General features: G+C 49.1%; 1 protein-coding gene and 1 long non-coding RNA gene across 51 annotated transcripts in view; one reads left to right on the top strand and one right to left on the bottom strand.

Moving 5' to 3' along the window:
* Positions 1-71: 71 nt before the first annotated feature.
* On the bottom strand, positions 72-600 carry LOC147575592 (uncharacterized). Its single transcript, XR_015242735.1, has 2 exons — positions 421-600; positions 72-191 (listed from the first exon to the last, which is right to left on the bottom strand). It is a non-coding gene; the product is annotated as an uncharacterized LOC147575592 (long non-coding RNA).
* A 508-nt stretch (positions 601-1,108) lies between these two features.
* Positions 1,109-16,019, top strand: part of CELF4 (CUGBP Elav-like family member 4) — a 298,102-nt gene continuing 283,191 nt past the window's right edge. For all 50 annotated transcript variants that reach the window (XM_086682824.1, XM_086682840.1, XM_086682838.1 and 47 more), the window contains exon 1: positions 1,109-1,501. In XM_086682824.1, the coding sequence (XP_086538950.1) occupies positions 1,216-1,501 (286 nt within the window). In that variant the 5' untranslated portion in view covers positions 1,109-1,215. The remainder of the gene's footprint in view (positions 1,502-16,019) is intronic.

Genomic DNA, 16,019 nt, shown 5'->3' with positions numbered 1-16,019 from the left:
TGGCAGGTTGGGGATTCGAGGAGGAAAAAAGCAGGGAGACACGGAGAGAAAGAGAGCGCGCGCGAGAGAGCTCTTGTCTACAGATTTATCCACATAATATATATTTATGTAGCTTTTTTTCTCTCGACACTGATCAATGCGCACTCGGATCGCTGGGCGGACTCCCTCCAAGCCGACTCGCTTTTTCTAGTCTAAATAAATAAATAAATAAATAAATAAATAAATAAATAAATGGAACCAGATGGGAGAAAAAAGCGCCCATTCCACCTCCGCCACCGCCTTCGCCGCCGCCCCGCCCGCCATCCCTGCCTTTGCTTCGCCCGCCTGGCGCCCTAATAGAGCGCAGCTCGGTGGATAACGCCCCCCTACATACCCACACGAAAATGAAAATCAATGTTTTAAAAATACAAAAAGTTGCACCTGCTGCTATTACAAAAAGAACCCCCAAAAGGCAAAGAGGAGGCCAGCAGCCCCGTTCCTAACGGGCACCCGCTCCCCGCGGCCGCCGGGCCCGGAATCTCAGCGCCTCCCGAAGAGCCATGCGCCTGGCGCTATTTATAGCCGGGGGCTGTCTCGGACTGTACCACTGCCGCTCGCCGGGGCCGCCGACGGGGGAGGCGCGGCGGGGCCGGCGCCGCCCCACGCCGTCCTGCTCCCGGCCGCCGCCCGCCGCCGCGCGGGAGCCCCCCCGCGTCTCGCCCTCTCCGGGCCCCGCGCCCCCCCTCCTCCGCGCGCGCTCACTCGCCGCCCCCACCCCTGGTCTGACTCGGAACTTGAACCGGTCCAGCCTGTTTAAACGGAAAGGACAGAGATCCTGTCTGTTCAATGTAAAAAAAAAAAAAAAAAAAAAAAAAAGAAAAAAAGAAAGAAAAAGAAAAAAGAGAAAAAGAAAAGAAAAAGAAAGACAGAAAAAAAGAAAAGAAAAAGATCAGACCGCAAAAGAGAGAGAGAGAAAGAGAGAGGGAGAGAGAGGAGAGAGGGAGGGAGAGAGAGAGCGGGGAGAGGAGAGAGAGAGCGCGAGCGCGAGCGAGCGAGAGAAGAGAGGAGAAAGAGAGAGAGCAGAGAGCGAGAGGAGAGCGAGGTGTAGAGAAACCGAGGGGGAGAGAACCCGAGTGTGTGTATGCGTGTGCGTGTGTGAGCGCGAGCGAGCTTGCGAGGGAGAAGAGCGAGAGAGAGTGCGAGCGAGAAAGAATAAAAGGAAAGAAGATTTTCTCTATGTATATAAAGATGGCCACGTTAGCAAACGGACAGGCTGACAACGCGAGCCTCAGTACCAACGGGCTCGGCAGCAGCCCGGGCAGCGCCGGGCACATGAACGGATTAAGCCACAGCCCGGGGAACCCGTCGACCATTCCCATGAAGGACCACGATGCCATCAAGCTGTTCATTGGGCAGATCCCCCGCAACCTGGATGAGAAGGACCTCAAGCCCCTCTTCGAGGAGTTCGGCAAGATCTACGAGCTTACGGTTCTGAAGGACAGGTTCACAGGCATGCACAAAGGTGAGTGCACCTTTCCCTCCCAACTTTGCCGGGGAGAAGGAGCGGGCGGGCCGGCCGGCCGGCCGGCGACGGACGAGCGGGAGACGGCGCGAGAGGGAGCCTCGGGCGGACGCCGAGGAGGGAGGCGCTCGGGCAGCGGAGACCAGGACTGGGGTGCGTGGGGAGCTGTTCGCTGGGGCAAGGCTGGATTTTGGGCGAGGAGCTGATAGAAGCGGTGCGGTGGGGAGAGCAGCGGAAGCAGAATATGGAGAGAAAGAGAGGATCGAGGGGAAGCGGGGCTTGGATTTTTGGGTGCAGCGACTTGAAAGACTGGGACGGGGACAGCTGCACCGGCCGAGCCCGGGACGCTGAGCAGACTGGCGGGCGCTCAGCGGGCCAGGGACCGAGGGTGCTGTCCATCGCCGTGGTGCTGAAAATATTAAGAGATGGTCTCCTCCTTCTCCGCTCCGGGCCAGAGTAGCAGGAGCGCAGCCGTCTAAAAAGAAGAGAGGTGACAAATTCAGAGAGATATTTTTATTTCGCTATCAATTTAACAGTAAACTCTCCCTGTCGAGCTATGTGCCTCAATAATCCGGTTGTGGTGTGAGTGGTGGGGGAGGGGGTGTTTGATGTTTGAAGGAAGGAGGGACAAAACCTAAGGCAAGAATTATCAAGGAACCAGCCATCCCCTGGGTGGAGTGGGGGGTCAGGGAAGCCTGAATGATCCCCTTCTCAGGAAAGCGGAGCTTTGGGGGAAAAATCTGTGTGTGCAAGATATGCATTTTGAAGGGTGTAGCCTAAATTATCCCAAACTCACCATGCAGAGAGCTTATAGTACATTATTTCTCTCCCTTGAAGCAATCATTGCTAGTGAGTGCTTGGGGGAGGGGGAGACAGAATAATCAAAGAATTAAAACCCAGCAACTTTTTAGGAAAGTGGTCATGAGAATTGTCTGCAGCCTGCCTGTTTTCTCCTTGTTTTATTATCTTTAAGGCAGATCCCCAAACGTGTTCAGTTGTAGAACGTGTGTGGGTGGCTGGTGGGTGACGAAATTAGCCCAGTGCTCCGCTCCCTAACAGTAATGTATAGGATGTGCAGTGGGGATTAATCCGGGCTGGAGCTGTGTGGGCAAGTTAAATGCTTTCTGAGAGAGATTGATCGTCAGGCAGGGAAGGAGCACCGAGCTAAGGAAGTTGTAAGGGATGTGTATGGACGTTCCGTTTTTAATAAACAGTAGTGTGGAGAGCCACTGAAGATGCTGTGTTAGAGCTGGTGGTTTTAAAGATGAAAACACACACACGCACACGCACACCCACCCACACACAGAGAGCAGCCTCATCCTTGGCCACAAATGGGCTATGAACAGAGCTGATCCTCCGGCACATTAGGTGCAGAGCGCAGAGCTGTCTGGCTCTCTAAGCAGCAGTGGTTTTCACTATCACAACCTCCCTCCCTCCTCCAGCCCTCCCTTCATCCGAATACTAAGCAGAGCTCCAAACTCTTCATAGTTGGAGTCCCAGAGAGCAGTTTTTATTGGCTTTAGCATCTTCCAGCTTGCCTGCTGAGGAGTAAATCTTAAAGTTAATGGCATGTTGAGTAGCACAAAAACACAGCAGAATGGAAATATACTGGGTTTGCTGGGGTGGGGTGAGGGTGGGGGCTGTAATGGAGAGACAAACCAACCTTTATCCAATATGGAGAAAATGTCTGTCTGATCAGAAGAGAGACTGGAAAGGTGAAATGGGGAGGCAGTCTTTGAAATAATATTTCTTTCCTTCCCCCCACCTCAAGTCAACCGTATCTTTATAGTTTTTCCCTTTCCAATCAAGCTCCCTAGAAGCTAATCAAGGTTTGTATCAAATCTTTGTCATTCTAATATGTCCCCAGATTTAAAAATAGTAATAATGAAAATTTAAAAAGCATAAATAGGGAAATCCTTTGCCCATCTTAATGATCAGTTCTTGTGATGATTTAAATTTTTAAAGTTAAAAAAAATTTAGAACCCACCAGAGGCAAAAGACAGTTGTGAAGAGCTGAGCTTCTTAAGAGATCCGGGTTTGGAGCACTTTATTTACTTCTTTATTTCGAAGGAAGATAAACTTTAACAATATTCCTTGGTTTCTTCTCACGATCCCTTGTTGGTATCATCACTATGTTCTTGATGTTATTTGGACTCCCTTGTACTATAGCAAAGAAGTAGAATTATCATCATTTGCATCAGGAAGCCAGAGAAGGTTATATTATAGCTTTATCATATGTATCATATATATACTATATACACATATCTGGCCAGGATTTCTAGGACAAGCAAAACTTCATTTTCTAAATAATTCTTCCCCTAAACTGGCTCAGTCAGTGGCAGGCAGGCCCGTTGGCTCCGGCATGCTTGGTGTCTCATTGTCGCAGCCCACCCTTCATAGCCTAAGCATATATATCTTTCCCTATGAAACTTCCTGCCTCTCTGTCCCTTGGATTTTTATAGGCAGGGTTGGACCACAATGTCTCTAACAGTGCCTGGAAGCTCCAGGAGAGCTGAATAAATGAAGCATTCTCTGAGGTCTGGTTTATTCAGTCCTAGAAGAGTTTGAACTCCTCCTTCGGAGATACAGCCTGATTTATTAGCTAATCCTGATAAAATAAGCCTCCGGCCACCTTAAAAAATTACTCGCTTGCCATTGGTGATTAATTACTGTTAAGTCAAAAAGCATGATGAGGCTTGAAGAATGAGGGTTGCATTTGGCTTCTAGATTTTCCCCAACTCTAAATTGACAACATGAGGCTAAGGATAGAAACATGCCTTTGTTAAGCCTGGTTTTGGGGCATATTTGTGGCTCTTTCTTTCCCCTTCTTGAATTTCTAACTTCTAATGAATCATACTGGTATAAAATTGAGAGACATGACAGGATACTGGCCTCCAGTGTGGATGGCATATGCATGTTATTGGCAAAGAAAAAGAAAGAAAGAAAAAAGGAGAGAAAAAGAAAGAAAGAAGAGAAAAATAAGTAAAAATTAAATTAAATGCATGAGATTTTTAGGTGGGTATCCATTTGTTTGCCACCTGCCATTTCAGGTAACTAAAGAAGGAAGGAGTTCTAAGGGTTAATGGAATACCTGCCATGCGTAGAGTGAACCTTAAAAGGCAATTACTCCAGTCAAATTGGGAGTCTGTGGAGGAGGGAGTGGGTGGGTGTTGTGGAGCAAACCCAGCCGTATCAGAGAAAGGCTGTTGGGCTGGGGAGGCAGCAAATAGCAGTTGTGGACTGGGGTAATTACTGTAAAGGTAAATCCACCCCCTGGAGACTAGAAAACACTTGGGCAGGGGTGGGGAAGATCTGGGTGCTAGGCAGAGAGAGAAAGGAAGAAAAAAAGCCCAGAATTACAATTCAAAGAAATAACACCCAAAGAAGAAAACCTAGTTCAATGCAAACTCTCCCGGCTAACTCAGTGTCTTCTTTTCTGCCCCCATTAGAAGCACTTTGAGAAAGATTGTTTTTTCCAGGCTCCAAAGAGAAAGACATTGTACTATTGATTAAAGAGGAGACAGGCAAACTCCCCGGATAGCAGCACAAGTGAGCTGAGGACCAGTTTGGTCCCTTCCTATAGAATTTTTCTCCCTTGGGGAAGGGAAGAGGTCACCCACTAGTCTAATTCTTTCCTTATCTCACTTTACATTTATTTCTCTTTTCTTCTTTTTATTTCCTGGAGAACAAACAGCAGTGACTGAAAATACATACACACGCATTCCCATGCCTGCTAACACACACACACGCAGTCGGTGGATCACACATGAACAAGCCAGCAATCCATTCATAACTTTGGTCTTGTCTAGCAGGATAGAAGGCAGCAAAGACTGAGTTACTGGGAGACATAAAGACTAGTGCTCTCTGGATAGCCATATTATAATGCATTATCTTTGAAGTCATTTAAGTCCAATTTAAGTGGTATTTAGTATAATATTTATGAATTAATGTAATCTAAACATAAGGCTGTCCCCAAAGGTTTAAACAGCCTTTACTACTGATGTGTGCTTGTTCCCAGAGCCTGCGATGCATTTTAATCTAAACAGCCAAGTCCATATCACAGTCCCTCTTGTTAACCAGTCAGAACAAATCTGTGCCTGGGTAACCACTCTGCATTGAGATTTCCCCCTACTGCGTAGAGGAAAACCTAGTCTACTGGCAGCCCCAGGGTGCTCCCAACCCAGGATCCACAGCTTCAGGGACTTCAGCCCCTCATACTTTCACACTACATCCAGAGGGAGGGTGGGGACAGAGTAATAGAACCTTCTGTGGACAGAGCTCTGGAGAGTATTTCATTTAAAAATATACTCATCACCCGATACACAACCTCTCATTTCAGCGGTACCTGACAAGGAAGTACCTGAAGCCCCTTGATTTGGGGTGCTGCTGGGAGAAAGGGAAATAGCAAGTGTCATGATTGTTTTGGTGATTCTTGACCATCTTCATAAAACTGTGCCTTATATTTTCATTTAAGATGTAGCCATTTTCAGAACATCAAGTTTCCACCGCTTGACTTTAGCCGGGAGGGCTCCTTGTTTTTTTCCTTAGGTAGGTGAATTAAAGCCAGTGAGGCTCTATCTGATTTCTGTTTTCAAATGAGTCTAAGAGACAGTGAAGCTGAAGTATCATCATGGGCATCAGCTCAATTCAGATGAACTTTTAAAAAAAATTTACTTTGAAAAATAAAAATTCAGTCTGTCCCGGGAAAGACACTCGTAGAATGACTGGGCACACACCTATAGTTTTTAAAAGAAAGATTTGCCTTGTGAGAAAGAGGTATGGAAAATGAGATAAGAAAAACATTAAAAAAAATTCACTAAAGAAAATAAGCAATAGTAATCATTGCAAAACTAAAGTAAACCAAAGTAACAGCCCCCATAAAAAAATCTTAAATCCCAGATGTTTGTAAGTATTCTATTTAGGAGCAAAGAAAAACATTATTGGGAAATATTTGATTTATTGAAGAGACTGGTGGTTATTTGCTGCTTTACATAATTTTATTTATCTTTTGAAGAGACTTCTTCAGAATCAACGCACAGATAATATGCACATGTGCACGTATATGTATCCATGTACAAGCATGACTAAGCGCATCCCACACATATGGGAGCCAGGGCTGGCCTAGATTCCACTTCAATTCAACAGGGAGATGTTAACACTCTTTTCCCCCCTCAGCTTTAATGGGAATTCTAGATTGGGTTGAAAGAACCCCCTTGGCTTACTTCCACTCTCTCCACCTGCTCCAGTTGGCTGGATGTTTGTGGCTTCTCAAACACAAAACAAAAGAAAACAAAAAGAAAGGCTTTTCTTGAGTAAAGTCACAGCTTGAAAACAACCCAGAGGAACACAATTACAAAAAGGTATGCCATAGATGTGTGCCCCCATAACGTAGGCATATTGTAAAGTTGTGAGTGTGTTTTCGAAGAGCTAGTTTCCAGAGACACTCCTGATGCCCAGTGATCATGCCACACTCCGGGGACTTGACTATGGCCATCCTTCTCACTATTATTAGCATGATAATCCTCATTATTATTATTTACATACCAGGATGGGAGAGGGGCTTCTAAGTGATGCCTGAGAAGATACTTAAGACACCATGTTCTTAACTGAGAAAACAGCTGGTCTCACTTGCCTCGGATGCTTTTGGGGGAAATGTGGCACAGCTCACACCTTTCACGTCATCACAAGGTAGTCTGTTTCCAAACTGACCCAGGAAGGATCTCTTCGAAGGGGACTTGCAGAGGGCAGGCTATAGAAGAGAGGGAGAAGTCATAGAAAATGAGGCCCAAAATCATTAGCAGAGCAAAAGGGAAACTGAAAGTCATAGGGCCCAGATGCCAGCCGGAAGCTGGGAGTGCTGGTTGACAGTGGCTGAAGCGCAATGTTTCTGAACTTGGAAGGGAAATCCCATGTGACACGCAGAGGGAAGTGCTAGAGGGTGTGAAAATCTGTGTGCATCTGTGGGTCCCCGAGGGTTGGGGGAGGGAAGATGCCACAGCCCGTGTGGGTGTTGGTGTGAGCATGTGTGTGTGAATTTCTGTTTACATGTGTATATGTATGTGTGCGTGTGTGCGTCCAGGGAAGAGATGATAAATGTAAATGGAATGATGTTAGGGGTAGGTTCATCTTGCAAGGCAGTATGCGTGATCAGGGAGATGGTTGATGGAGAAAAGGAGAGAAGGTGGGGAGAACAATACCGTCCGTCCTTGTGCTTACATACGTGCTGCACCTCGGAACTCCTAGCTTGGATTTTATCCATGATCTAAGTGCCAGTGTGGTGGTGTGCTCTTGTTTATCTGCCTCACATCCCCACCCAAAATTCCAGGTTTAAAAGAAGGTTCCATCTCCCCCTGACTCATCATCCTTCTGATGCTTGCCTGCTTCTGCTCACCTATGGACTCATTGTAGAAATGACCTTCTATCTGTGATCTGAGTAGCCAGCCACAGAACCCAGCTCTCTGCAGAGATAATTCCCTCCACTCACTGTATTTCCTATGCCACCTGCTGCCCCCTGGCAACTGCTTTTTTTTTTCTCTTGTAGTGTTTACACACACACACACACACACACACACACACACACACACAGAGGACTTGATCAAGGCAGTCAAGCTAGCCCCTCCAAGCAGAGTGTTGCATTTTCCCTCCATGCAAGGAGGGTGTGGCAGGGACCAGGACGCCTTCCTTTTGGTGTCTCCACAACTAGAGAAGCAAGTTCATCACCTCTACCTTTGCCTTCTTAAATACACAGACTCTCCAAGAATCACAAAAAGTGTCTAATCCTCGTCTAATCCTACCTAAATAGCCTAGGGGAGGGGAACAGAGCCCCCCAACTTAGTTGTAACCCTCTGGCTATCAGTCTTCATCTCCCTCTTTTCCTTCTTCTCCTTGCCATTAAGACATCCTCACAAACTGCAAGGTGGGGCCTAAAGAAAAAAATCCAAGTTCCACCTGGCAACATAGAGTGCGGTTTGAAATGCCAGGACAAAAAGACAATGATAAGGGTAGAAATGATGACAGAGGAATTTCCAGAGTTGTTGTGCCTGCCCTAGGGGCTTCCTTGTCCCTACTCATCCTGTTCCCAGTAGCCCCTGGATGGGTATAAAGCCTGAGACTCAGCCTTGCAGGAACCAACTAGGAAGCCAGGTGGGCAGCCCCAGGGTAACTGTCCTCCTTTCCAAGTCCCTTTGGAAGTAGAAGGGGGTGTTTTCTAGACCATATGCTCACAGGCCTTCTCCCCTTTTACTTGCTCCGTATTTGGTTTCTCTTATCCTCCCTTGTATCTCCCCTCCAGCATTAGCTGACCGAAGCTCTCAAACTGAGAGATCCCCAGCAGCTCAGCTCAGGAACAAATCCTGTGTGGCCATCTGCAAGATGTAAATAAATGGGTGCCCTCATGGAGACAGACGTAGTTCTGGCTCTGTGAGGACAGAACAGCCAAAAATATTGATCAAAGCTCAGGGAAAAAAAATTGATAATGAGCTGGCCTCCAACAAGAGTTTAATTGACAGAGACTTCCGAAGGCCGGCTCTGGACAGCGCATAAACTGACCGCAATGTTACTTTATTGCAAACACTCTGCTTTAATTAATTATCACCTTTGTTAAAAGCAGCTCCAGATCAAAGGTTTCTAGATACTTAACAGATCTTACTAACAAAGCCCCCTGTGAATTAGGCTATCCCAGGGCTCTCCAGTGAGGCTAGTGAGTTTCCTTCCCATTTTCTTCCCTCTTAGCTGTTGCCTTCTTCCTCTTTGTTAAAATAAATGGTTCTTGCTGCACAGCCTCTGTGTCCTAGGACAGGGATTTTGAGGGGTGTTGTCTGCAGAGGGCAGGGGGCTGCCATTCTGCAGCTGTTTCTAAAATTACACAACTGAGACTATGTTCACCTTCACATTTATCTGGCTGAAATGGGGAGTGTCAACAGAAGAAAAAGGAATTCATGGAAATGCAAAAGGTGTGTGTGTGTGTGTGTGTGTGTGTGTGTGTGTGTGTGTGAGCGCGTGCGCGTGCACATGCACAAGCGACGATGTGCACATCCACATAAATATTACAGGATCGATGCATTTCACATCCGCTGCTCACACCTCTTAACTTCTCCCTCCTGTCTCTTGAGCACCTGTGCTACTGTCGTATTTCACTCTGAGAAATGCTCGCAGCTGAAGCGTGCATAGATGATGCTGTATCGAACCAAGCCATTGTTTGGATTTGGTTGTGGAGTCTGGGTGCCCGTTGAAGGATTGTCCTTGCCTGGAGTAGGTGGTGCCTAAAGAATTCACTTCTCAATATAGGATGGGAACCTCCCTCTCCAGAGTCCCCAAAACCTACAAACTGACAGGTGACTTACTTGAAAGCAACCCTTGGAGTCGTTCTAGGCAAATTTGAATGCCATACGTGGCTGTTTGTTCATTATTCTAATTTAATGATGCAGTCACACCTAATTAATCCATGTCTGGTTTATTCATACACTATGTCTGAGGATCCAAAAGATCTCTCTAGCTAGCCAGATTCCCTTTTCAGGGGCATGTGAGGGGCTCCCCTGACAAGTGAGCGTGTCGGAGTCCAAACAGGAACAGATTACTGTAGACTGATCTGATAGAGGCACTGTCCCTGACACCACTGTCCATGCAGGTAGAAGTAACAGCAATCATAGACAGACGTAGCAATGAGATCTGTGTGCCTGTCGTGACACACATGAGCACACAAACCATGCATTCTACCACAGAACCCTTCTGATGGACAAGGGGCCACACTCCCAATGCGTAATAAATAACAAGGTGTGTCAAGCACTCCTCTGATCAGGAGTTTCAACACAGAAGGTTGAGAGGCCGAACTGAGTCAGACTCTTCTCTCTGCCTTAAGAAAGTGGATCCTGACCCATTGCTGCCACTGCTCAGATAGAGAGACTGAGGCTGGAAGCAGCATGCCCCTAAAGTCAAGCCTGCAGCAAAGCCTTCAGCACACCTCCCCGTGCTGGTTCTGGCCAGACTGCTTGCAGCGAGTGTTGCCTCTTGCCTGGCAGGTACATTGAGAGAACGAGGCATCAACCTAATAATATCCTTATAAAGCCAAGCCTCCTGCGCAAGTCCTAGGAGACAAGAGGCATCCAAAGATCAAACACTACATCACAGTGTATTTGTAGGAACTCTCTGATTCTGCTACCTCCCTATAATGCTCTAATTGACTATTTGATCAGCTCTAAAAGGGCCAGTGTTCAAGACAGACTCACACATACATTCATACACACACTTATGTGCATATTCACATACACATGTGCATGCACACATATATATATACTCATCGCACAAGCACGTGCATGCAGACTTTTTCTTGCACACGCTGCCATACCCACACCGGCTCATCTAACAAGGGTAGATTCTCACAGGAGATGCTTGAAGGTGAGTGAAAAGCACACACCTAAGATTGTACATGCCCTTCCAGTAATGGGCTTATCAATAGCTCTTAAAGAAATGTGACAGCCAGCCCAGAGTGATTCAGTTGTGTGGACAAAGGTCAGCATATAGATATCCATTATTAATAATATCAATATCTTGGTTGACCAATATAACCAGAAACTGTATCATGTCGCTGCTGATGGGTGAGGCTGGGAGGGCTCTGCGGCAGCAGCAGGAAATTATACCCATGTAAAATTAATCATATTGACTGGTTCTAAGAATATACAGAGAGGTGAAGATGTTGGTAGTGCTTGCCATGGTGGGAGAGGGGGACCTTGTTCCCAGAGGCTCCATGGTCTTGAACTCCTGGAAGGAGCCCAGGGGGAATGGAGGCGTCCCTGGGTGACCGATGAGAACACTCTCCCTCATCCGGCCTCTGCTTTCCAGCGGGGTGAGACAGAGGAGAGGTGTTCTCTGAACAGGAAAAGAAAGAAATAGGATCGCCTAACCATTATCCACCCAACATATCCATATCTTTCTGTCAAATCAATACTTGGCTTGGCTTTGTCTCACCGGATGAGGCACAGAGAGCATCCTTGCACCCGCTGTGTGAAGAGGTCTATCTCCAAGGGGTATCATGAGCCTGAAGCAATATCCCCAGTTATGTGGTGGGATACCGGCCCCGGGAGTTGCCAGTGTGCACTATGCAACTTCGAGTTCCAAGGAAAAAAGGCATCCAAACAAATCAGTCACCAAGATTGGGTTCTTGGGACCAGCAGAGCCAGGGACTCAGAATCTGGTGGGGTCAACAGTGTTCTGGACTTTGGAAAGCCATTGCTCCCTAAAGCTCACCTCCAGTCACAATGAGTGGGAAGGAAGGGGGAAGCCATTGCATCCTTGGCCTTGGGAGTCCCTTCAAGTATGCCCCTGACCCCTCACCCCCTTGCCTGCCAGAGCCCCAGCTCGGGATGTCCTTGATCTTCCTTGGCAGCCCTGGGCAACATCTGGAAGGGAGGAGAGGAAAGGAGAAAATCCCAGTGGCTGGGGCCTCCTGAGAGAGGAAGAAAGGGAACAGGGCTGGCAGGGAAAGCCCAATAAGCTTTTGGATCATTCCTCTTCTCTGTTCCCAGAGCCTGTGGAGGCAGCTGGAAGGGAGCCTGCCTTAGAGGCCAGGCCCATGGTTAGTTCGTGATAGACGATAGGAGATGGACCTTGAAAAGATGGCTTTGACTGTAAAGGAGGGTGAGGAAGTGGCTTCCTTGGCTGGAATGGGAGATGCAGGTTCTAAGGACTGGATACACCCCTTCCTATAGGGAATTTGGAGCCTCAGCCGACAAGCCACATCTATTCTCCTCTGACCTGCCTCCTCTTCCCTGGCTATAGACACACTCAGACTTCTGACACCCAGCCCTCCAGCCAAGGGCTTTGGCTGGTCTCTGTGCTGCTCCCCAGTGCTAACGGCCCAGCTTTCCTAGCAGAGGCGCGGCCCCCAGACCACCCAGGTGGGCACCCAGATGTCCAGACTTGTTTCCAACACGGCCCAGGCTGGGTGCAGCCACAGCGGGAGCATGGTGAGGACAGGTCCCGGAGCCCAAGCTCGTCCTCTGTCCACGGTGCCGCATCCCCTCCGGACCCAAGACCTGGATCTAAGGAGCTCTAGAAGAACAGCAAAGAGCCCAGAAGCCAGGGCCCTCCTCTAGACCCTTCCCCTACCTACTGTGAGTGCGGGAATGCTCCCCTCTCCACCAGCGGCTGCCTGCCATCTGACGGCGAGAGGGAGAACTTCCTGCTCTCCAGCGCGGGGCCCCTGACGAGGAAGCGGCTGCTCCTGTCACTGCCAGGCTCCCCATGGAGGAGCTGCAGGGCAAACCCGTACCTCGCCCCTCTCCTGGCACCTCACAGGGTGAGGGTGGGCCGCTCCTCTTGCGCATGGGAGCCCCCTGCTCCAGTGGGCGGCGTGAGACCCTGGGCCAGGCCCTTCACTGGGCCTGGGCCTGGGCCTGGGGCAGCAGCAAAACAGCCACCCAAAACGAGATGGGAGACTCAGAAAATCCAGAAAGTATTGTAGTTTCAACATGAATGTGAAGTTTGCTCCATTTCAAAACAAAATACTTAGTTTAAAGTTTAGTATGGGTTTTATTCTTCATTCCATACATTGGGCACCAGAATCTTTTCCATACTTAGGACTGTAACAGGTCCAAATCCAAATCACTCTATCCCTCAACTTTTGCAAATGCCCCCACAGGACACACACACACACACACACACACACACACACAGGCCTGCACATTCAACCCTGTGCCTGATGAAATAGACCTGGGTGGAGGACCCGTCAACTAGGCGTCCACTGGCCCACGGGCCACCCAGGTCCAGTGGAGGCTGGGAACTCAGACGTTGGTCACGAGAGTGAGAGAGATACAGAGCAAAACAGAGGTACTGGCTTATGTCCACACATCATTTTTTTCCCCAATAAAAAAATCTTTTTTATTGAAAAATAAGACCTTCTTTACACTTGTCTTAATTATTTCAATAAGTAAACTATTAGATTTATTTTAGAGTCAATTTTACTTTAGAGTCCATTCTGTTGTCATTGTGTTGAGCAAGTTTGAAAATCCACTGGAATGAGAAGGAAAGGGTGAGGCCCAGGACTGCGCAGCTGAGTGGGTCCCTAAAGAGAGGAGGGGGTGCGAATTCCAGGGTGGTGTCTCAGTGCAGAGAGGGCCTGCCCTTTGGCTGCAATGAGTGGTCACTTGGCAGACAGGGCTTGTGATAGCAGAGGGGAGGAGAGGGAAGGGGAGCATGGGGGAGCAGAGCCCCAGGCCACACCCAAGGACCTAGAGCCCAGGGGGGCAGCCAGACTCCTGCTCCTTTTGGTGTAAGACCCCTATCTGCCCCTCACCGTGTCCCCCAAGGCCTTAGTTCGTTTCTCAAATTTCTCTGCAAGCATTCATTAACCCTGAACGTTCTGAACTGTCTCAGCTGAGCCGGTGCTTAAAAGTCTGGCCCACGGCAGTAGCCATGTAGCAGGGAGGAGAGGGTCCCCAAAGCCAGACGATGCAAGAGGAGGAGCCTGCTGGGGCAAGAGCAGTAGTGTCATCCACCCAACTGCAGTTGGTCTCTGTGACACCCCCCAAATATCTCCCCATGGGACAGAGGCAGGCTCCTGTAAAGTGTAAGGCATTCCAGTCGGGTGGGGACACACACCATGTCCCCCACTGGGAAGCCCTGGGTCTCATGGGGCAGATACAGGCCTCCCTCTAGGAGGCACAGATTAACATGCAACTCAGGGACTCTGAAAGTCGAGCCCTCTCCTTGGAAGGTGGGGACCCACCCTCACCACCACCAAATAACCGGGCGTGACAAAGGACAGCAAATCCACAAAGAAGAAAGTACCCAATACAAATGTCCTGTGCAGGAGCCCCCCAAAAAGAAACAATCAGATAAGAGTACAGGCTTTCTGCACAGGGGAGCTTCATCCTGGGTGCCCAGGCGGCGAGGGGATGGCAGAAACCAAGGCTGGCACACGGGAATAAGACAGAGGGGGGAGGCTGGATTGCAGATGGGCCCCATTGCTTTGCTTCATTTCGTTCTGTGACATTTTGTTTCTGTCCCACTGCAGCTAAGTCTCATTCTCAGGCCAGTGGACAAAGGACTTTCTCACTTTAAATAAATCTGGACCCACCACCAGTCTGGCTGAGGGAGAAGCAGTGGGGATCAGGAGCAGATGAAGAGGTGACAGTCCTGTCCCAGGAAGTTAGTGACACCCACAGAACGTGCAAGGGCTGGCCTCACCTGCCTTGGGGCTGCAGTGTCCTTCAGCTGTCCCAACAACAGCCCACTTGGGCTGAGAAATTACTCACAGAATATTTAAACCTGTGGCCATGTTCCCTCTCACCAAGGCAAGCAGCCAGATTGTCCCCCAGGCTCACTTGGCTGAATGTCCCAGAGATAAACTATGGGGTTCTGGAAGGTAGAATCTTCTCTTGCCCTCCACCCTTCTTCTGTGCGCACCCCCAGAATGGCTGGAAGCAGCCAGGCAGGGAGGCGGGGGATAAAGTCAGGGAGCAATGTTTCCTGGGGTGACAATGGTCTCGCAGTTGGAGGCATCTTGGTAGATCCCAGGAAGAACTGCTTCCAGTGTGGTTGAGGGTTCCAGGACCTCGGTGCAGCCCATTTACTGCAGGGGAGCAATCAGGGTGCCTCTCCATCCCCGGGAGAGAAATCCAGCCCAGAGGAGCAGGAATAATGAGGTGGCCTTTGGGGCCCCAGACGCAGGAGTGTTGTAGCCAAATTTTTAGGGGAGGCAAACTTTCCTCTTATAGACCTTGACTCCTGGCATCTTCCTGATTCCAGGGGTGGGGGGTCTCAGAGGGAGAGCAGAACTGGACTTGGTCGTGGGGCTGAAGTAAGTGCACGACTCCGCTCCTGGCAGGGATGTGGAAGCCTCCTCTACTCTCTCCTCTAACACCCCCAGGCCACACACCCCAAGCCCCAGTGCTCCCAGGCCTTCCCGCCTTCCTGGGATAAGGGCTCCCAACCCAAACTGACCTCTTTCCCCATCCTTTCCAAGTTCTGCCCCCTGCTGATCTGACAAATCAAACTGGGCAGATATGTCCCTGGTGGTTAATGGACATTAATGTGTTACCATCTCTGGTGACATGTGCCTCGTGGAGGGACCTTTTAAAGCCTGGTCTGTAACCATAAGAAACATCTCTACTGGGGGGGATCTGGGCACAGGCCAGGCTAGAGGGAGTCACCATGAGGCTGGGAGTCCCCTGGCTACTCAGAAGGGCATGGGCCTGCTTGGCTTAAAGCTGCATCGCCATGGAATGCTGCAGGGCAAGGGGCACCCAGGGAGCCGAAGGGGTGGTCACCCTGCTCATTCCCTACCCAGGGGCTGCCTCGACAAAGGTCTAATCAAATATTAAACGTGGTCCGTAAACTTAAACCATTGTCATAGCTGAGTGTGAGGCTCTCCCCAAGAACAGCCCAGCTCGGGGACATACATTTCTATCTAGTTTTGCCTGGGTGCTGGGGTGAGGGCATCTTCATTCATGCCCCGTTGGAGGCAGGAAAAAGGGGAGACAGACGGGGACCATGACAGGGAGTAAGGCTCATGGCTTTCCTC

This window comes from Puma concolor, chromosome D3, assembly GCF_028749965.1.
Source record: "Puma concolor isolate L17-30 chromosome D3, mPumCon1.1.hap2, whole genome shotgun sequence".
In the NCBI taxonomy this organism is placed as follows: Eukaryota; Metazoa; Chordata; class Mammalia; order Carnivora; family Felidae; genus Puma; species Puma concolor.
This window is presented reverse-complemented; position numbering and strand designations above follow the sequence as displayed.